Source organism: Lampris incognitus, chromosome 7 (assembly GCF_029633865.1).
Source record: "Lampris incognitus isolate fLamInc1 chromosome 7, fLamInc1.hap2, whole genome shotgun sequence".
In the NCBI taxonomy this organism is placed as follows: Eukaryota; Metazoa; Chordata; class Actinopteri; order Lampriformes; family Lampridae; genus Lampris; species Lampris incognitus.
Window position 1 is genome coordinate 54,275,494 of NC_079217.1, and position 23,086 is coordinate 54,298,579.

At 40.8% G+C, this 23,086-nt stretch overlaps 1 protein-coding gene across 2 annotated transcripts in view; it reads right to left on the bottom strand.

Moving 5' to 3' along the window:
- The window catches only part of rasa2 (RAS p21 protein activator 2), an 84,485-nt gene that overhangs the window by 12,711 nt on the left and 48,688 nt on the right, over nucleotides 1-23,086 (bottom strand). Inside the window, exons 19-24 of one of the 2 annotated variants that reach the window (XR_008810510.1) lie at nucleotides 22,156-22,262; nucleotides 7,933-8,015; nucleotides 7,201-7,409; nucleotides 6,327-6,430; nucleotides 4,188-4,368; nucleotides 3,850-4,079 (exon numbers count right to left, since the gene is read on the bottom strand). Coding sequence is in view for 1 of the 2 variants with exons in the window: in XM_056283292.1 (XP_056139267.1) it covers nucleotides 4,049-4,079; nucleotides 4,188-4,368; nucleotides 6,327-6,430; nucleotides 7,201-7,409; nucleotides 7,933-8,015; nucleotides 22,156-22,262 (715 nt within the window). In the remaining variant the exon portion in view is untranslated. Of the gene's footprint in view, nucleotides 1-604; nucleotides 4,080-4,187; nucleotides 4,369-6,326; nucleotides 6,431-7,200; nucleotides 7,410-7,932; nucleotides 8,016-22,155; nucleotides 22,263-23,086 lie in introns of those variants that run through there. The other variant, XM_056283292.1, reaches the window with a different exon arrangement.

Sequence of the window (23,086 nt, forward strand, 5' to 3'; positions counted from 1 at the left end):
TTTCGCCAGGGGGATGTAGCACGTGGGAGGATCATGCTATTCCCCTGTTCCCCCTCCCCGAACAGGCGCTAGTGCAGCAACCAGGACACATACCCACATCCGGCTTCCCACCCGCAGACACGGCCAATTGTCTCTGTAGGGACACCTGAGCAAGCCGCAGCAATAGCAGCAAAAAGCACCTGCTAAGGACATGTTGAAATGGCAGATGTCTGCAAATGTGCTGCATACCTGATTAATTTCTACTGAACTTGTCTTGCTTGCTTTGCCTGGTTATTGACATCTCTTAAGACGATTAGTCGGAATTAAAATGAAAATATACATGGAACCTATAAATCAGAGCATAATTCTCAGACCAGGCTGGACTGCATTTTAAGCGCTTTTCTAGTCTACCGACCACTCAGTGCTTTACAGTGTACGCCTCACATTCACACACACTGATGGTGGAGGCTGCCATGCAAGGCGCCAACCTGCTCATCAGGAGCAGTTAGGGGTTCAGTCTATTGCTCAACGACACTTCAACACACTCTCCGGAGGAACCGGGGATCGAACCAGCGACCTTCCGATTACCAGACAACCCGCCCTACCTCCTCAGCCATGCCGCCCCGTTCTTATTTGGTGTAAATCTGACCATTTTAGCAAATGTCTTCCTCTTGGTTATCATCTTTAGACACACGAAGAGAAAAGGCCACAAGGTGGAGGAGCACTGACAAAGTGTTTATTGTTAATTATTTCAATCTGACAAATAAAAGGGCATGTAGGGAAAGCAATGGTTAAATGCAAACCGTCTGCTTAAACTGTGCGAGAAACGTTCAGCAAAATAGGAGCAAGCATGGTACGTAAGGAGTGGCCGTCTGGACACAACCTACTGTCCAACTACTGACCCCCAGTTAAGCGGGGAGACACCGATGGGAAATGTAGCGGCCAGGATCATCAGACAAACCGCTTCAGGAAAGGTTTCCTCATGTTTTAAACATCTTACTCCTGAGCCCTTTACAGCCTCATACAGACCCAAAACCTTATGAATGACTGACTGACTGACACACAACTGGTGTTCCCACTCATTTAAAAAAGAATCCTACCTGAGTTATACGTCTAAAAAAACAGCATTTTGTTTTCGTACAACTCCAGACTTGGCCTCATTCATGACAACTAATGCCTTGGGATTTCTTATTGGAGTGCTTGGAGTAATGCACCAGATGTGTAGAGAAGGCTTACCCTTTTACTGACATCTGTATCCACCCAATAGTTCAAGTGCAGAATTAGCAACCCTGTTAACCCACCTTGCCATTTTGGAAAAGCTGGATTTGTGCTTCACTAGGGCTAGCAAGGAACACCACTGACACCAAATGAGGCAGACACCTTCAAGGACTTCATGCGTTACGGGGCTCCAAAAAAATAAAAAGGTCCATAAAGGCTACTGCATGTTTTGAAAAACACATTTCTTGATAATGTGTATTTTGATATTAGGTAAAGATAAAGTGTGGATATAAGAAACATGGGGATTATTCCCTTTTGGTCAAAACAAGATAAAAAAAAAGATAAAAAGCAATATCAGGTGACTGAAGAAATTACCCATAATGCATATACCTTCATACACAAATGAGTATACTACCAAAGGATATGAACCATATGGTTATTAGCCCTCAGCAAAGTTAGCACTGACGTTTACACGTGAGCTTCATTCCATTCAATGTTTACAGTATTGATTCACATCTACTCCAAACAGAACATGTCACATAATCACATCGATCAGTCTTATCGAAACAGATCTGGTCCCAGTCTTACCTGAAGAACATCTGTAAGTTTCATACACAAATACACAGTCAGCCCAATGGAACGACTTAGTTTCATCAGACAGTCTAAGCAGTTGTGGCCTGCGTGTAAACATAACCACTGCTACCCTTGGCGAAGTGGGACTTTTCTTCCCAACATAGGGGGAATCTGCAGCACATGACCACATACGTGAAGTAAGGAAAAAGAGCCAGCTCAAAGTTGCACTGAAGACAAGCGCAGAGTACCAGTAATATATCAACACAGTACAGCATGTCATTAAATCACAGTGTTAAAAAAAATTGAACATACAAAAAGAAAAAAAAAATTCCAGAAAAATAAACTTAAATATATAGGAAATAAATGTTAGAAATATATGACGCACCAAAGACAACAACTTCTGGATTTCAAGGAGAGGTTATGAAAATAAAATGGATGGGTTAACCAGTATGATCAGCACTATGTTCAACTTCTTTTGTCAGTTGAACTTCAGATTTCTTGGTTCTTTATTTTACCCCAAAGAAAAACTCATAATCAATGCACAGATGTGATTAAAATGTTATAAAAAAAAAATTAAAAAAAAAACAGAAGGGGCAACATGTGAGGTGGTGGTGGTGGGGATAGATGGGGATTTGGTCCCTTAGACACATTACTACAGACTAGTGAGAGTCTGATTGTTCATCAAGTCATGTGATTTGACTCCAGGTACAAGTTACTCTTCAGAAAGGGATGGTAAAATGTAAATCGAGTAAAGTTTGTCTCTACCTGGAAAGTCTATTGATGGCACTGGCTGGATTGTGTGGCACAATGTAGTGTTCAGTTAAAACAAAGGGGAAAAATAAGCAGTGGAGCTTCCACAAATAGCTGTGGAGTGCTGCTTACTTTAAAATGTGTGTATTTGTGTGTGTGTGTGTGTGTGTGTGTGTGTGTGTGTGTGTGTGTGTACGTGTACTAAAGAACCAGTGATTGTCCTGACTGATTTGGGGGCACAGAATTGATATAGGGCATTTTAAATTAAGTGCAACATTTCCTCTCTGTAAATGATTCGTATTGGTCAATTCTCTTGATTGCGTGGCGGTTGACTATTACGTAGACGACCTGACACCACAGGATCTGCTGTAAACCGTACCAACGCCATTAATCACATTCACATGAAAATGGTTTACAGACCACAATCAACATGTTATCAGATTACAAAACTGACCAGATGCAATATAATTGCCTGAATTATTAAAAAGTGACAAAACATACACGAGAACCAAATATATAATTCCTTTCCATTTTTAAAACATTTGTATTGAAAATACATTAATATTCCTTTTCAAGTCAAACCTATGAAATCGTCTTTGGTTAAGAAAAATAGCTGTTAAAATCTATAGGCTATGAAGGTCATTGTACAGGACTGAAACAAGAACGTAGACAAGATCATGGAACTGATCCATAAGGGGAATACTGATACCACGTATCTAAATGTTTCCATCTGGAATGCTCCAAATATGTAAAGTGCTTTTGCATTATTCCCTCACCAATGTTATGAACAGCCATCGAAAAAAGTAAGGCAGACTGGCTTTATCTCTGTACGTCAACATTTACAGACTATTTGTTCAGAGAAAAGACAAAGGTAAAGGTGTCCATCTTCTAAAGGGCTGTGTGGGATGAAAGCAGTCCACACACAATTTTCTGCTGGAGAGGCTTTAAAAACAACGTGAAAGCATCATAATGGCTGTTGATGGAAAAAAAAAAACTGAGTGAATAAATAATTTTAGCAGCCTATTCACACACCAACTAATGATGTCTTTTTTTCCCACAAAACTAGAAAAGGAAATGAAAAAGGCTTTAATGAGGCTATGCGAACCAAGGCAAAAAAAAAAAAAAAACCCAAAGGAGTCTTGTGTTGTGATAAGCCACAGGTTGTGTATGCATGGGCAGCAGACGATATGGCCACATATTGCAGAGGGAAAAACAAAAATGAATGCAAAAAAAAAAAAAAACAAAAACCACCCAAACCCCAAACAAAACAAGATCTTTCTCTGTGAGGAATGACAACAGGTTATCGTCAGGATCAGGTGATCATCTTACTTCCTGTGTTTCAGCTTCCAGTTCTGTGGAGGTGGGAATCTCTTCTGGGGTCAGGGGTCATTGCTCTTGGCTCTCCTGGACGTGCAGTGGGGCGTTCTCTCCGGGTTGGCTCCTTGGGGCCCATCACTGCAGTGCTGTGCGTGACATAGCACTACCTGCCGTTGTCCAGCTGTCTTAAGACCAGACTGCCCTCTGGAGGTTAGGAGGTTTTCCCTACTATTGGGTTGTCCCTGTAATGGACAGGAGAAAGCAAAAGGGATGTGTATCTTTTTCTGCATGAGTATGTACACATGAGTATGTACACACTTAAACTGGTGTTAAGGGAAATCTGAACTTACCGACTGCCATACTGTGCAGTGGGGTCGCTCCTGGTGTTGTGCTGTATTCGTAGCTCCTCCATGATGTTGCGCAGCTGTTTGACTGTGCGAAAAGTCTCTTTGGGGTCCTGGATAGTGAATTTAGAATATTCCTCTTGCTCCCGCTGAGGGCCCTGGTAAATTGCTATACTGGCACATGCATCTAGGGACAGGTCACACAAAAACAGAAATTTAGACACACTCCATCGTATTAAAATCACAAATTACACAGGTTGACACAATACATAAAATTTCATAAATTGGGACTTTTTTGTGGCTCCCCCCCTCCCCTTTTCTCCCCAATTGTACTTGGCCGATTACCCCACTCTTCCGAGCCATCTCGGTCGCTGCTCCACCCCCTCTGCTGATCCGGGGAGGGCTGCATATGGAGTCGCCAGCTGATTCTTTTCACATGACAGTGAGGCGTTTCACCAGGGGGACGTAGCGCGTGGGAGGATCACGCTATTCCCCCCAGTTCCCCATCCCCCCCTGAACAGGTGCCCTGACCGACCAGAGGTGGCGCTAGTGCAGCGACCAGGACACATGCCAACATCCGGCTTCCCACCCGCAGACACGGCTAATTGTGTGTGTAGGGACAGCCAACCAAGCCAGAGATAACACGGGGATTCGACGGGGATTCGAACTGGTGATTCCCGTGTTGGTAGGCAATGGGATAGACCGCATAAATTTGACTTTAAAGTAATTGTGCAACCATATGCATTAATCATTCAAAGACGACTGATTATTGAGGGAACTGATACATGCATGAATTAAAGTTAAAAGCCCCATATATACCACCGTATTTCATTTTACATTTTATATAAAAACTTCTTGGCATGGTCATAGTAAAATATTACAACTACGATCAGTAAAAGCCATTTTAATCAATAACAAGAAAACTGTCAAAGATGCAAAACACTACTGTTATTTTGAGTCAGCAGACTGGGCAGCGTCCACCAGGGGCCTGTAATAATTATAGATATATATGGGGGGGGAAAAAAGCCTCCCCTGAATTTTTTCTGGAGGTTGTGTTTTGAACGTCGGACCGAATGCAGGGACATAACTTATTTTGAGAGCTGTGAGCACTCTACCTTTCCAAAAAGGAAATAATTTTAAAAAATTATTTCTGAAGTGCACTACTTCTAGTTCCACCAACCAATAAAAATTAAGGAGAGGCGGGCCCAGAGACGGAACAAACGCTTAATCTCCTTTTTCAAAGCAGAGGAGAAATGAAAATGAACCCGTGAACACTGTTAACAATAGACGACATCTGTTCGACATCTTATAAGCGTATCATATTGTGAAGGGAAAGCAGGAGAAAATTTTTTTTATACTGTGTTGCGATAACTACTGAGCAACTCCTCCCTGCACTCAGCACTAGCTTTTCACACAACAGTATATTTTCATACATATTTTTTTTTACAGCGAAAAGACATTCCACTACTCAGATGTTTTCCCAAAACTTCACCGAGGATTATTTCATTTTGCAGATTTAGATTCTTTCATAAAAAGGTCAAAAGTTGATGTATTGGAGATTTTGTATTTACACAATTCAGAAAACAGAATTGTCCCTTAATCAATAATCAAAATATCCATGATTAACGCTTTGGGAACTCTTAAAAAATTACTTTGCCACCATCAAGCCATGTGTCAAGTTCTATGGCGAATCCAGTTAATTCAAAATTATTCTCAGTCCGAATATCATTTAAACCCTGAAAACTAGATGATATTGATAAATCATTTTGATATTTGATGACAGTAGAATTGATATTTGATGATATCAGAATAAGAGTTAAGCCTGGTATTGGCCCATAATTGTTAATTTCAAAGTTCTTGGGTTTGGGTGAGAGGCTCACGGCAAAACCAGCTCCAAATTTTCCAAAATACCCCATATGGCATAAATTAAGTTTTAGGCAAGATAAAAAACGGATCTTAAAAATGTTCAGAGGTCTCAGCTATTACAAATGATCAAAACTTTGCTCAGAGAACCAGAGTCATTAAAAGACAGACTTCTTTCCACTTGGTTTCTAAGAACCAATAAACCTTTTCCACTCCCATACTTTGTCCGGCCCAATGACTATTCAATATATAGATGGTTCACATATAAGAAGAGCAACTGACCCTCCATCTTTTGGAGCTTGGTATCATTTGTGGAGAGAAAGGAGAAGACTCTTTCCGTTTCCCTGTCGCAGTCTATATCCAGCTGCAGGTTGGCCAGCATGGTACTAAATGGGAGAAAGGACAGGGTAGAGAGAAACAGATAAAAGGAGTGAATGAAGGTGAAAGAAAGAGAAGAGGATGTGTCCAGTTGTTTAAAAAGTGGTGAGTCCCACTTTCATCTAATACACTTTGTTACAGTTCTGAGTATGAAAATACAAAGACTGAAATAAAACTGAGCAGAGATCAGCTCTGCTCTTGCCACGAGGCTGGAGCATTGTTTTTGGATATTATAAAATTCAAAGAAATGCTAAACAAGCATGGCAAATTTCTGACTTAAGTGGCTAAAGAATGGCTTTATTCTCCCACTGGAGATTTGAAGGACATTGCAAAACGTGCAGTGACAGGATGAAATGTAAAAATATGTCTGAGATGTTTGCTTGAATCAAGATTTGGACTGGTACTTCGTAAGATGTCAAACAGGCCACAAGAACACATTTTTTTGTGTTTTTGGTACAGTGCGAAAATAATAAAATGGTGTTCCTATTCCACATTAACTTTATGTTATAGTTAACAGCAGACAGAAAATACAACTTAAGTTTTCTTGCTTTGGGATATTTTTCATTTGAAGTTAAGACTTGACTGTTTAAAAACAACTAAATCCCAAAACAGTCCGCTTTCACCCCACAGAGCCCTTACGGAAACACACCAATACAGAGCTGTTGCGAAGCAAAACACTTAACATATGAAACATACCAAGTATTGGTTTGAGCTATGGGGCAACTCTTTGACCCCTTGTATTGGAGTGATGATGATGATGACGATGTGAAAGACTCACGTTGTGCGGGGCTTACAACCAGGTGCGCTGTCACTCAGGCTTTTGCAACACTGCCATGCCCCTGAAGAGTAGGTGGATGGATGGAAAGTGGCAAGTTGTCTCTCGTTACAGCGACTGACCTGACTAAGGACCTCCATCCACTCACTGGCTTCCACACAATTTCCTGCCTGCACATACAGAGGCTTCTCTGCATGGACCACCTGGAACATCTGTTGAAACATGGAACAAGCTCACCCATTAGTCAAAAACCGAGGAGCTAACGCTGGAGTATATTTTACCTTTGTGGACTTCTGAAGCATGTAGAATGTGCAATGTGGTTTCAGCCACAGTATTGTAACACACATGGATTTGCTAATATTTATCAAGTCTGCTGATGTGAGAAAGCTGCTAAAGTAGAATTGAACAGGTCTTATGGGGCTTCTGTTACGACCAAAAAGGTTCAAGTGGTTATGTCAACACTTCTATGGCCTTTAACCTGCCTGAAATAACTTTTCCACATCAAAAAACTGTAATATAATTGGGATGTCTAAGAAATTAGCCCTGTAACAAAGATCAGGTTAAGACCACCTCTCAGTCTTTAACACTGGGCAGACAGACCTGTGAATAACAACCGACACAGTATGAGTTGTTTATCTAAGAGAGAACTCCGGCTGAGCACAAAGTCTTAATTACAAAGAAACCTTCCTTAAAAGGGTAATGATTCAATTTTTTGAAGATGGGCCAAGAACTTACGTTTTTACGATTAAAGGCACTTTCCTCCAGTTTCTCCACTGCCTGGATATTTTTTACATCGATGATGCAGAGCGCTTCTTTTCCTGGAAAGCAAAAAACAAAACAAAACACAATGTTACATCTGTAACCAATAAAAAAATGTTATTTCTTCCCAGTTAAGCTAATATTTTCCAGCTGTTATTTTGGACCAAGGATCCCCCCCGATTCCTCTTTACTAGATTACATTTTTGAAAAGTATCAATGTGAATGACAAGGTTCTTGATGGCTGAAACTCCTTAAAGGACAAATCAGTGGATAATTTTTGAGACAAAACCAAAAAACCGAAGATAGACTGGGTGCAACTCATATCATTTAGACAAAGCTTATCCTGGTATTCACGCAAATAAAATTTTAAATAGAGATGTCAGGCATCCCCAAAACCCACCCCTTGCTTCTGACCATTACCCGCCCTCAACGCAATGTATTTCTCACTATAGCAAACAGATATCTGTGAATTACAATATCAAACAATTTGAAGCAACTCTTTTGACAGAGGCTATGATTTAAAAAAAAAAGAAAAGATTTTGACCTTGACCTAATTACCTCCAAACTTTATTCAGGTTTTCTATTGACAACTGTTTTATTCATTATCCAGTTCATTATCCAAAGTGCTCATCCTTACTCAGGGTCGCGGGGATGTTAGAGCCTATCCCAGCAGTCATTGGGCAGCAGGCGGGGTGACACCCTGGACAGGTTGCCAGTCCATCACAGGGCCCACACACACACACACACACACACACACACACACACACACACACACACACACACACACACACACACACACACACACACACACACACACACCTAGGGACAATTTAGTTCAGCCGATTCACCTGACCTACATGTCTTTGGACTGTGGGAGGAAACCGGAGCCCCCGGAGGAAACCCACGCAGACACGGGGAGAACATGCAAACTCCACACAGAGGGTGACCTGGGGTGAACCCCAAGGTTGGACTACCCCAGGGCTTGAACCCAGGACCTTCTCACTGTGAGGCGACTGTGCTAACCACTGCACCACCTTGCTGCAACAACTGTCTTAGGTTCCTGATAAATTCATATTTTTATAGCTGTTCGTTCACAAAGTTGTTGACAGACAAACTGCTAAATTCAATACCTCACAGGTCAGGTGTAATCACCTCTGTGGCATCTATAAATAATCAATTTCAGCTATGAGACACTAGTTTAGAAGCCAAATGTTCAAATATTGTGTATTTTGGTTCATGTATTCTTAGACTTTACAATGTATTTCATTTAAATGTCTGGGAAAGAAACACAACCTTGACTCAAGTCTTCCTATCAAAAGCAATATGTTTGTGTCAGAAGTGGTACGAGAACCCAAAATCCATACTTGTGTGAAAGTAAAGTGACTTCACTAGCAAAGTCCCTTTGGTAGAAGTGAGAGTCACCCATAACAATATTACCTTGAGTACAAGTCTTAAAAATACCAGATATCAAATGCACTTAAATATCAAAAGTAGTCTCTAGCATTTAATGTAACCAAGTATCAAAAGTACATGTAAAAGTAAGTACAGTTACTCCAGAAGATCTGAAGATGAAGATGATGATTAGCAACGATAAAAATAATTTGCAATGTAACTCACTCACACATTCATGCCTAGACACTGGCGATCATTGCAAAGCACATGATTTTTAAAACAATATATGCACCAAGTGTTGAGCCTTAAACACACAATGCTGCCGTTACTGACGCGGTGCCGTTGCTGTTACAACTCAGACAGATCTGGGCTGAACTTGGAGGAACTCTGCCCTGCCAGGGGTCTTTCTGTCGTGCATCCAGCTCATCTTCCGCAAAAACCGCAGAAATGAAACGCAACCTATCTTATGAGTGAGAACATGTGTACACCCGTTACAGTACATTAAAAGTGCCTTAGTTTAAATTAGCCAATAAAATGGGAGAATTACTTAATTCATCCAAAAGCAGACAAGAAAGGGAGCTCTGGGAGATTAGCAAGTGTAAAATCTTTATTCACCATTTGAATCACGTCCAGGCGAAGGGCTGTAGTTTCTGGATGGCGCCAGGCCGGCGGTAGCGCTAACGCTAACATGACAATATTATTGGGCGCAAGGTGGTTTTTCTCTTGCCTGGGCGCGTTTACTAATTTCTGGACTCGTCATGACATCGCTCGCGCCATAAAGGCCGTGGGGGCGTAGCAGAGGGTGTGTCAAGTGGCTCAGTGCTAGTTTGGTGTCACATAAAGCCAAATATTACACCTGTGTCTCCACCTGTCAGACAACGTCTTAGTGCAGACGTAGGTGTTGTGTGGTAGTTTCCAGGCTTTAGGCGAAGGTGCAATAAGCATTACTTATCCAAAATCACACACGCCACTAGTGGGTATGTTATGTTGGCCTGTTTCATGAATAATTTAACTAATGACTACTGTCATAAACCTTTTTTAATAACAAAAAAACTGCTTGTATTATTGTCTGCCAACATAAAACAGTCAATGTGCATTGTTACATGTAACTGATTTCCTAGGCTAATGGATCATGATCACAACTATTTAAGGTCTCCTGCTGTGTTCATAGAAAGCACAGGACGCTGGTGAGAACAAAGACAAGTTAAACAGTAATCTGTCACATAATCATGTTTGTGTGTCATCTCATATCACATTGGAATTGGTGTTAATGTCTGTTTGTCTGCACCCATGGCGACTCTGCACCTCCACAAGGACATCAGTTTCGTCCTGGCAGAAGCTTTTCTGCCTTAGCCGGTCTGGACTTCCGCCGTCCATTACGAAATTAGCAGTTTGCCATGACAGAGATCACGTTGCTTTCAGTGGGAATGAGAGCAGCTGATTTGATTGGCCGTAATAGAAGACAGCCCCCACCACTCCTACTGATCATTTATTCCTTCTAATCCAACCCTTTTACAACTGTGCCTCTGTTGCGCCAGATTACAACAGCACAGCATGTCCTGAAATTAGCAAAAAATGTATTGTCCCAACTTTAGATCGACTTGTACCGTGAACTAGCGTTGCTGCCCTCAACTGTGCTATGACCTGAAAACTAGAGCCCAAAGCGTCATTGCTACATACTAGACAATAAAGAATTTAAGGAAATAAATAAAAATTCTATCTCCTGAAAGGTGACCGATTTTAAATCTGCAAAAATGACTACAACGCTAATCGCCAAAGTAGTAGTTACTGTGGTTAGATTCATGAAGTGGTTAGGTTTAGAATTAAGGTAAGGTAGTGAATGGTTATGTTTCGGGTTAATGTTAGGTAGTGGCTATGTCTATGGTTAAGGTTAGGTTGTCACCATGTTGAACAACATTGATCATTTATCTTTATCTAATCATGCGTTCTCCAAGAGAATGTCTCTGAAACAATGATCACTACCCTTTTAGACCACCTGTGGTGTTCGGGTAGCTGTCAAAAACGTTCTAACATGTCATTTTCAGGGGCTTGAACGTTTGACCCCATTTGGACCAAAGATAACTCTCCTAGTTGACCTGTAGCTCCACATGCAGCTCTAATCATCTGTCAGATACAGCAGCATCTAGCAGCAACATTGGTTCTTTTCCAGCGCCAGAATCTTATTACAGCGAGTTAGAAACATGGCCTCAAGTTTGACAAGTGTATTCTCACTCATGGACCACATTTCGAGAAATTATCCCACTCCAAAGACCAAGAAATAATGACCCACAAATTATCCACAAAGACTAAGCTAAAGAATGTCTATTATTTTAGGATGTGGTTGACATCGCCCCAGTTGCTGTGAATAAAGTCAACATAACATCTTCATGAGGGATAATTAATTGTCCTCTAAATATAGCTTAGGCTGACTGTGATTTGGCCACCCTGTTCCAAACTCCCTGTACAGGAAAACCTGAACAATGCCCATCACGCTGTGATCTCCTAGGATCAAATTCTGGAGAGAGGGGGGAAAATATTGAAGACAGCAGTGGTTTAGAGCTCTTATAAATTTCTAATATCCAAGAGAGGTTTGATTGATTGATTTAAGCCTCTCCTGGATATTATACTACCTGGATGATTGAAATGAATTGACATAGACACTTTTTCCCAACAACACTAACACTCTTTGAGCTGTATACATATCTGATTCTGGTTAATTCTTTTTTTTTGGCAATGTAACTTAACTGCCCTTAAAAAGTCTTAAAGGCTCTTGATTAACATGAGCATGTTAAGAGATTAGACTTTAATTTCCGATGTTTCTATAAATATAAAAGGCCTGCATGGATGCTCAAAGTATAGGAGCAAAGTTATGCTCTGATTATATGTAATAATTCCCAAGAAATGTTTAGTTAAATACACTACATTATATTTAAAACTCACGGTAACACTTTCTATGAAACTTGCATCTATAACGCCCTATAAGCATCTATAACGCCCTGTAAGTGTAGCAATAAGTCATTGTAAGATTCATTATAACCATGTATACGCCCTCACACACCTCATAACCACCTTTATGATACATTGTCAATTTAAAACGGATTTATGCATTATAAATGTCATCATTAGCCTGTTTATCTGTCAAATGTCACAATGCATCATAGCCAACTTGTTTTGCTGAAGTTTTGTAGCGATGCATAATGAGACTTCAGGGTTATTTCACAGTCTTCAGCCATAGCCGTTAGTCCTTGTAATACACATTATAGGAAAAAATGGGCATTATGGATGCAATAGATGCTTATATGGAGTTATAGATGCTTATAGGGCGTTATAGATGCAAGCTGTATAGAAAGTGTTACCAAACTCACTTTAATGTTTAAGAGCTTATGTACCCTTCAGGTGCTTTTGAGGAATTTTGATGTGTAGCAAGACTTTGTTTGGCAATACTTAGTCTTTGAGAATTTGTTAAGATTAAGATGTAAATAGTTTAGCATCCCTTATGTGTCAATTTACTAGCTAAATAAAATACGCTTGTAAGCATCCTGCCCTTTTTCACAGCTTTTAGTTTCTTAAAAAGATACTTGCATCAAAATCAGACTTTTCCTGTTGTTAATCGATGTAAGGAGTGTGGATGTGATCGATGAGACAAATGGTAGCCCTAAAATCACATTTATGGCCAGGCGAAGAGATATCGGTGGTCGAGTAATTGATTTCCGGTTGGAGAAAATGTGGTAACTTGCCGTGTCACGAATTACTGTTAACATAGAGGGCGTGTCCGTAGTGGGACGCTATAAAAGCGGAGACGCACCCTTTTGGCCCGAAGGAATACGGCTGTATTGGCTGAACAACGTATTCGTGAGGCGAGTAGTCAACTTCCACTGAGAAAAAGGAATCGTCTTCCACTTCCACATCCTCAGCCTCAAAGCTGCTGTCGGGGGTCTCGTCGCTCGCCTTTTTTTTTTCTCGTTTCTCGTTTTTCTATAGCAAGCGGTTTAGCTCCAGTGTTTAGCCCACCCAGCCACACCCATACAACCACCCTGAATTTCAGTAGCCAATAGCTATGAAATCATAAAACCACACCTACCTTTCGGTTGTAATTCAAACCACCCATGTTAAAAATGTGCTCAGAAACAGCATGAAGGTATCTCTTTAAGTTTCATGATAACTTTTCTTAGAATAAAAACTGCTCTTTTTGTATCATGGTGGCCACACAATTATGCAACTGGGCTTGGTCAGTAAACGCACCAATTTTGTTAAAATAATTTTTTTTCAGAGGCATGAGAGATGCCTGCTTTGTGAAAACGCTGTAAATTCAATCACAGTAGATGCAAAGCAAATATTGCAGGTTTAAGTCAGAGCTTACTTGGTAAGGTTGGTGCTTTACAGTGGGCTGTGCCACCTGGAACTAATAGTAATTAATAGTCTACTACTACAACTACTACTTTAAGCTGCTCCCGTTAGGGGTCGCCACAGCGGATCATCCATTTCCATTTCTCCCTGTCCTCTGCATCTTCCTCTGTCACACCAGCCACCTGCATGTCCTCCCTCACCACATCCATAAACCTCCTCTTTGGCCTTCCTCTTTTCCTCTTGCCTGGCAGCTCCATATTCAGCATCCTTCTCCCAATATACCCAACATCTCTCCTCCACACATGTCCAAGCCATCTCAATCTTGTCTCTCTTGCTTTGTCTCCAAACCGTCCAACCTGAGCTGTCCCTCTAATCATTCCTAATCCTGTCCTCCTTCGTCACTCCCAATGAAAATCTTAGCATCTTCAACTCTGCCACCTCCAGCTGCGCCTCCTGTCTTTTCGTCAGTGCCACTGTCTCCAAACCATATAACATAGCAGGTCGCATTGTTTTTTGTTTTTCTTGCCCTTTTGTATCTGTTCAAGTGGGAGAGTACTGCTGGCGTCATGTGTGGCTGCCGCTTCTCCCTCTCGTAGCCCCCCTTCCCATCCACCTCTGTATGTTTGTATTATGTTTATCTGTTGTCTTGTTTCACCCCGTTTATTGTAAAGCGACTTTGAGTGTTAGAAAAGTGGTAAGTTTAATTTATTACTATTATTATTATTATTATTATTTTTAAGCTAAAAACAGTAATCTCCAATTTAAATGGCAACAACAGAACATTACAAAGGGCCGAAACCAAAATGATCACAAATTATTAGGATGCAATGTTTCAGTCGAGGCTCATCTTTATAATAATCTGATTCATAGTAAGGAGGTTGCGAGCAGATAAACTTCTGGAATTACGCCACCCCGAAGGCCAATCGAGATAAAACTATAATTTAGGCATTCTCAGTTTGCAGCCCCGCTGTGTGTTTTATGCTTTCTATCTTGCGACTATCTTTGTAACTTTGTAAACAGTCAGATACAAAAACAAAGGGATATGAAAAACTCAGCGCTGTCAGCAGTCAAGACATGTATAAAATGTGTGTCCAAAGACGATAGGATCGAGAAAATTCCTTGACATTTATCATTTCCTCCCTTTTAGTCTTCCTCGTATATTATGATAAAGGGTTCTGTCCTTAACCCTGCATATATTTTTTTTGAGAGGACATTTACATCATCCTGTCTCTTTTGAAAATCTATCCTGCTGAAAAAACAACTCGTGGTAATCTTTCTGTCAGGTTCAGGGGAGGAATTCCACTCCTTGCTATATCATACAATTAAGTCCACAAAGAAAGAATGTGGAAGGAAATAAAATCCAATATAAAAACAAGAACAAACTACTGCTACCAATCTATTGGAGAAGGAAACAGAATTCAGTGATACGCCTGTTGCTTTTATTTGATGTACAGATTACTCAATGGTTAATACTGCTGCACAAACAACACAAAACATGCACAAACAAAATTACAGATTAAAGACCATATTATACAGGGGAGAGGCTATACAATTTTCCAAGACCCTCCAAACATATGTAGGTTCAACAGCATTTAGGCCTCTTTCCAACTCCTTGCTGTGTATATCTTGCAGGCCACCCATGCAAAAAGCAACAGTCTGCAGAGAACTTAGCCCTACAAAAAACAGCTTGGATTACACAAACAGCACCACAAAAAAAGATGTGATGAAAATCTATAGCCATCTATCTATCTATCTATCTATCTATCTATCTATCTATCTATCTATCTATCTATCTATCTATCTATCTATCTATCTATCTATCTATCTATCTATCTATCTATCTATCTATCTATCTATCTATACATACATCCATATATATATGTGTGTGTGTGTGTATACATACTATATATATATAGTTTTTTCCGAAACCGTCAATGGTGTTGTAAGTGCTCAACTAACGAGGAACGGGAAATCAACACAGATACAGGAAAAAAAGTTTTAATATATTAATACATGCACTCATCAGCTGCTAATGTTAGCAGCTAATGAGTGCGCATCGCACGAAACAGGCCTGTACTGCAATGTATTAAAACTTTTTTTCCTGTATCTGTTGATATATATATAAATACATCCACACACACACACACACACACACACACACACACACACATATATATATTAAGATAGATGTAGGAAAAAACTTTAATGCATGCATCTCAGTACAAGCTTGTTTCGTGCATCGCGCACTGATCAGCTGCCAGTATGATTAAAGTTTAATTATCACACTGGATTATTTTGCTCCTTATTTGTTGAGTACTTTCTCTACCATTGAGTGTTTCTTTTAACAATGTTATGTATGTATGTATATATATATATATATATATATATATATACATACATACAGTGCATCCGGAAAGTATTCACACCCCTTCACTTTCCCCACATTTTGTTATGTTACAGCCTTATTCCAAAATGGAGTAAATTCCTTTTTTTTCCCTCATCAATCTACACACAATACCCCATAATGACAAAGTGAAAAAGGTTTTGTATAAATTTTTGCAAATTTATTAAAAATAAAAAACTGAAATATTGCATGTACGTAAGTATTCACACCCTTTGCTATGACACTCAAAATTGAGCTCAGGTTCATCCTGTTTCCACTGATCATCCTTGAGATGTTTCTACATATTGATTGGAGTCCACCTGTAGTAAATTCAATGGATTGGACATGATTTGGAAAGGCACACACCTGTCTGTATAAGGTCCCACTGTTGACAGTGCATGTCAGAGCAGAAACCAAGCCATGAAGTCAAAGGAATTGTCTGTGGACCTCCGAGACAGGATTGTATCGAGGCACAGATCTGGGGAAGGGTACACAAAATTTTCTACAGCTTTGGAGGTCCCGAAGAGCACAGTGGTCTCCATCATTCATAAATGGAAGAAGTTTGGATCCACCAGGACTCTTCCTAGAGCTGGCCGCCCAGCCAAGCTGAGCAATCAGGGGAGAAGGGCCTTGGTCAGAGAGGTGACCAAGAACCCGATGGTCACTCTTGACAGAGCTCCAGCGTTCCTCTGTGGAGATGGGAGAACCTTCCAGAAGGACAACCATCTCTGCAGCACTCCACCAATCAGGCCTTTATGGTAGAGTGGCCAGACGGAAGCCTCTGCTCAGTAGAAGGCATATGACAGCCCACTTGGAGTTTGCCAGAAAGCACCTAAAGGACTCTCAGACCATGAGAAACAAGACTCTCTGGTCTGATGAAACCAAGATTGAACTCTTTGGCCTGAATGCCAAACGTCACGTCTGGAGGAAACCAGGCACCTCTCATCACCTTGTTAATACCATCCCTACAGTGAAGCATGGTGGCGGCAGCGTCACGCTGTGGGGATGTATTTCAGTGGCAGGGACTGGGAGACTAGTCAGGATCGAGGGAAAGATGAATGGAGCAAAGTACAGAGAGATCCTTGATGAAAACCTGCTCCAGAGTGCTCAGGACCTCAGACTGGGGCGAAGGTTTACCTTTCAACATGACAACGACCCTAAGCACACAGCCAAGACAACGAAGGAGTGGCTTCGGGACAAGTCTGTGAATGTCCTTGAGTGGCCCAGCCAGAGCCCAGACTTGAACCCCATTGAACATCTCTGGAAAGACCTGAAAATAGCTGTGCAGCGACGCTCCCCAATCTAACCTGACAGAGCTCGAGAGGATCTGCAGAGAAGAACGGGAAAAATACCCCAAATATAGGTGTGCCAAGCTTGTGGCTTCGTACCCAAGAAGACTTGAGGCTGTAATCGCTGCCAAAGGTGCCTCAACCAAGTACTGAGTAAAGGGTGTGAATACGTATGTAATGCAATATTTCAGTTTTTTATTTTTAATAAATTTGCAAAAATTTATACAAAACCTTTTTCACTTTGTCCGTATGGGGTATTGTATGTAGATTGATGAGAAAAAAAAGGAATTTAATCCATTTTGGAATAAGGCTGTAACATAAAAAAATGTGGGGAAAGTGAAGGGGTGTGAATACTTTCCGGATACACTGTATACACACACATACATACATACATACATACATACATACATACATACATACATACATACATACATACATACATACATACATACATACATACACACACACACACATACTACTACTACTTCTGGCTGCTCCCATTAGGAGTCGCTACAGCGGATCATCCGTTTCCATCTCTTCCTGTCCTCTGCATCTTCCTCTGTCACACCAGCCACCTGCATGTCCTCCCTCACCACATTCATAAATCTCCTCTTTGGCCTTCCTCTTTTCCTCTTCTCTGGCAGCTCCATATTCGGCATCCTTCTCCCAATATACCCAGCATCTCTCCGCCACACATGTCCAAGCCATCTCAGTCTTGTCTCCCTTACTTTGTCTCCAAACCGTCCAACCTGAGCTGTTCCTCTAATATAATCATTCCTAATCCTGTCCTTCTTCGTCACTCCCAATGAAAATCTTAGCATCTTTAACTCTGCCACCTCCAGCTACACCTCCTGTCTTTTCATCAGTGCCACTGTCTCCAAACCATATAACATAGCTGGTCTCACAACCATCTTGTAAACCTTCCCTTTAACTCTTGCTGGTACCCTTCTGTCGCAAATTACTCCTGACACTAACTGACACACACACACACACACACACACACACACACACACACACACACACATATATATATATATATATAGGCAGGTCCTGAGAAGCTAGCTCAAAGTTAGGAATAAGATCCAAGCCATCAACATGTATGCCCTACCAGTCATCAGATACCCAGCTGGGATTAAAAAGCTGGCCACAGGAGAAAATAGAGGCCACAGATGTCAAAACACATAAACTCATCACAATGCATGGAGAAGTCCCCCTGAAGTCCAGCACCCCGAGATATAACGTGTCAACAAACAAATGCCATCTACTGACATCCTTGAAATTACTGTTGTCAACATTATTCAGTTCATGAACCACACCAATCAAGCAAAATGTGCATTCAAGTCTAATCAGTGGTTGCAGATAAAATATTCACAATCAGCAAATGCAAATATCACCACCTGTAGCATCATAAAGACACCGAGTACTACGGATAGAGAAGAACAGGCTACTACACTGTCAACATGCAGATAAGACTTGAAGGGTCCACAACCCAGCAAACCCTTTGATTATGATGGATGACAGCATTTTGTATGGTAAAATATAGTCTAGTGTTAGCCGCATCACTTGTGGGCCATCCTCGCTCAAGGGAATGATTGGTTAAGTTGTTGGAATTTCTACTGGTCCCAATGGTCGCTGATGGTAGTCATTAGAGAACATTTTACTGAACCTTGTATTGTAGATAATCAAGTGCTTAATGGCTAAAAACTTCCTTGCATTAATTGAAGACTGAGGTTATTGCTTATGATCTTCTGCTTCTATTGCTTACATTTCTTAGGCAAACCTTTGAGTGACTTTGATTCAGCTCTCAGTTTCATTAAACAAATCAACTCTGATGTTAAAGCCAGCTTCTTTCAATGAAGAACCATTGCAAAATTATACATGCCTTCATACTATACCAACCAGTCAAAACATTAAAACCACCAGCCTAATATTTGCCAAAACAGCTCTGACCTGTCAAGGCACGGATTTAACAAGACCCCTGAAGGTGTCCTCTGGTATCTGGTACCAAGATGTCAGCAGCAGATCCTTTAAGTCCTGTAAGTTGCAAGGTGGCGCCTCCACATCCCACAGATGCTCAATTGGATTGAGATCTGGGGAATTTGGAGGCCAAGGCAACACCTTAAACTCTTTGTCATGTTCCTCTAACTGTGAAAATTTTTTGCAGTGTGGCAGGGTGCATTATCCTGCTGAAAGAGGCCACTGCCATCAGGGAATATCATTGCCATGAAGGGGTGTACTTGGTCTGCAACAACGTTTAAGTAGGTGGTATGTATCCAAGTAAGATCCACATGAATGCCATGACCCAAGGTTTCCCAGCAGAACATTGCCCAGAGCATCAAACTGCCTCCGCCAGCTTGCCTTCTTCCCATAATGCATCCTGATGCCATCTCTTCCCCAGGTAAATGATGAACACGCACCCAGCCTTCCACATGATGTAAAAGAAAACATGATTTATCAGACCAGGCCACCTTCTTCCATTGCTTCATGGTCCAGTTCTGATGCTCACGTGCCCATTGTAGGCACTTTTGATGGGGGACAGGGGTCATCATGGGCACTCTTGATTGATCTGCAGCTACGCAGCCCCATGCGCAGCAAGTTGCGATGCACTGTGTTCTAACCTGTCTATCATAGCCAGCATTAACATTTTCAGCAATTTTAGCTATGGTAGCTCTTCTACAGGATCTGACCAGACAGGCTAGCCTTCAGTACCCATGTGCATAAATTAGCCTTTGTCGCCGGTTCACCTGTTGGCCTTCCTTGGACCCGTTTTGGACTGACCACTACATACCGGGAACACCCTACAAGACCTGCCGTTTTGGAGATGCTCTGACCCAGTCATCTGGCCATAACAATTTGGCCCTTGTCAAAGTCACTCAGATCCTTACACTTGCCCATTTTTAGTGCTTCCAAAACATCAACTTCAAGAACTGACTGTTCATTTGTTGCCTAATATATCCCACCCCTTGACAGATGCCATTGTAATGAGATAATCAATGTCATTCACTTACCTGCCAGTGTTTTTAATGTTTTGGATGATCGGTCTATGTTCTTGCTCTGATTATTAGAACTTCCTATACTCAGGTGTTAATCAGTCATCCCTTTCCTGTCAGCAGCTGGTTAAAAAATTTTGCTACCAAGCTGTTGGTTGGCTGGAAACAAAATTGGACGGTAGTAGTCCCAAACTGGCCCCTCTCCACTGGCTCCCAGTCAGCTTTAGAATCTCCCATTCCACTTCTAGGCCACTTCCACTTTCCAACCAGTTGTTTTCGTCATTCCAGTCTCAGTTAAAGCTGAATGGTCAACATGCATTTATCGTTGCTGCCCTGAGGCTGTGAAATAGACGGCTGGCCTCTTCATTCATCACAGACCTCTTGCACTCCCGTCCCACTTCTAGGCCACTTCCATTTTCCAACCAGTTGTTGTCGTCTATTCCAGTCTCAGTTAAAGCTGAATGGTCAACTTGCATTTATCGTTGCTGCCCTGAGGCTCCGAAATAGACAGCTGGCCTCTTCATTCATCACAGACCCCTTGCACTCCTATTCCACTTCTAGGCCACTTCCACTTTCCAACCAGTTGTTTTCGTCATTCCAGTCTCAGTTAAAGCTGAATGGTCAACATGCATTTATCGTTGCTGCCCTGAGGCTGTGAAATAGACTATTTCTGTGTATTCGAACCACCCCCACCATTTAGTCTTTCAAATCCTGCCTAAAAACCCATTACTAATCCCTGGCTTTTGATTATTCCTGATGTATTGTTTGTCATGCGTGTTTTTAAAAAAAAAAAAGTTAATTATTAATAATACTGTTTTCTTGTCCACCCATTTATTTTTTTTATTACTGAAGTTGCCCTGCACTTACATCAGCACTGATTATTTTTAGATATATTTAATAGATCAATTTGACTTGCTCTGCCATTGACTAAATTATTACCAATTTTGTAAAGCAAGAATGCTGGGGCTCAGTGTGGTGGATTAGGGGTGAAACCTCTGCAGATGTGGTTTCCAGTTTTCTCTTTGGCTTTCAGTTTCTCAAATCTGATGTGCTTTCAATTCAGTCATCCTGCAAAATTAACTTGAGAAGTTTAAGACTCCTGTGGAGAGCACCATGGAATATCCAAAAAGAGACGTCACTAAGAAACAGAACAGCTTTTCCACACACGGTGGAAAAAGAATCCCATCTGATTCCAATAGGCAATTCACCTTGCTCAGTTGGATACTTTATGTGCTGGGTTGTGTGTTATACTTAGGTTCAATATCTTAAAATTCAACACAAACCCATCAGGTTAGACACAATTGTTTGAGTTCTCTGTATAATGCGGCAGTCCAATCTACTGATTGACCAGTTGGTAACTGATATTTTTCATATCGAGAGGAGGTGCAATTGCTAATGTTTACAATTAAAAGTAGTGTAATGAGTACTGCAACAAATTAATTTTCAAGGGAGTAATAAGCAATTTGTTACTGATGGAAGTAGTAACTAGTAGTGTGTAGTAAAATACTTTTTCAAAGAAATGAGCCCAGTACTGCTAAAAAGTAACATGCTTATTTTTTAACTTATTAATGTAAACATTTTGACTTGCAATGATGACGTAAAGGACCATGTCGAACATGTTCTTCTGTCTTTTTGGACCTCAAATGTAACTGCTAAAACGAACAAGTGGTTCAATAAATTTGATCTTTGTTTTGGCCTGCCTTTAATCTAATCTCATTTTGACCTTCTGCCATGTCATCCTGAGGCACATCCACTCTCCAATATTAAAGAGTGGGTATGAGTTAATGGGTCATCTCACCTCTGTGTTTGTGGTAGGACAGCTCCCTGTTGGTCACCCTGAGCCACCTCTTTTTGAAGTTTTTCTTGCCAATGCGTTTTCTTCCCTGTGCTCGTTTCTGTACTTCCCTGTGGAGAAATGCACATAGTTGAGCATTTAAAACTGAAGGTATGTTTTACATGAATCAAAATAAAAGCGCCTATATAGTTTTAACTCATGCCACCACTGATCTGTTTTTTGGATGTTTCAATAAAAACTGCAGCTGGAACTAAAATTTACTGGGTAATTGACATTAAATTTTGATTGCCAAGAGTACTTACATAGCTAATGATCAGGACTTGGAACAGATGTCTTGAAATCACAGAAATAGATCCCTTACTTTTCCACGACTCATTTAAATCGTCTAGGACAATGGCTAGTATAACGGCCATATATGCAATATATGCATTATATCCATTATATCCATATATGCAGTCCCTGTCCTGCACTCCAAACAGTTTTAAATACATGCACGAAATAACTGAGTTGGTGATTAATAATTGACATTGATCTGAGTCAACAACATGTTAATTAAAATACAGTACAACCATCATTGGCCCAAAAGATCACCACTGGAAACAAATTGTCAAGTTTTATAGATGGTAGCTGGGGAAATCATGCTTGTCAAACCCTTCAACCTCCTTAAAAAATGAATGCAAAATGGCCAAGAAAGTTTTTCTTCTCATTCATAAGTGAGTGTTGCTCAATGTCCTGCCTCAATGACTTTAACTTATTATAGATAAGATGGAGCATTTTTTTCTTCTCATTTCTGGTGATTGCAGAAAAGAGGGGGTAGTCTGGTATTAAAACTGAAATGTTCTAGGGCATGGGGAAAACAAATCTGAAATAGGTGGCATTTTCTTTTGAAAAGGCTCTGCAGATTTTAAAACAATTTCACTTGCGTCCCCCCTTT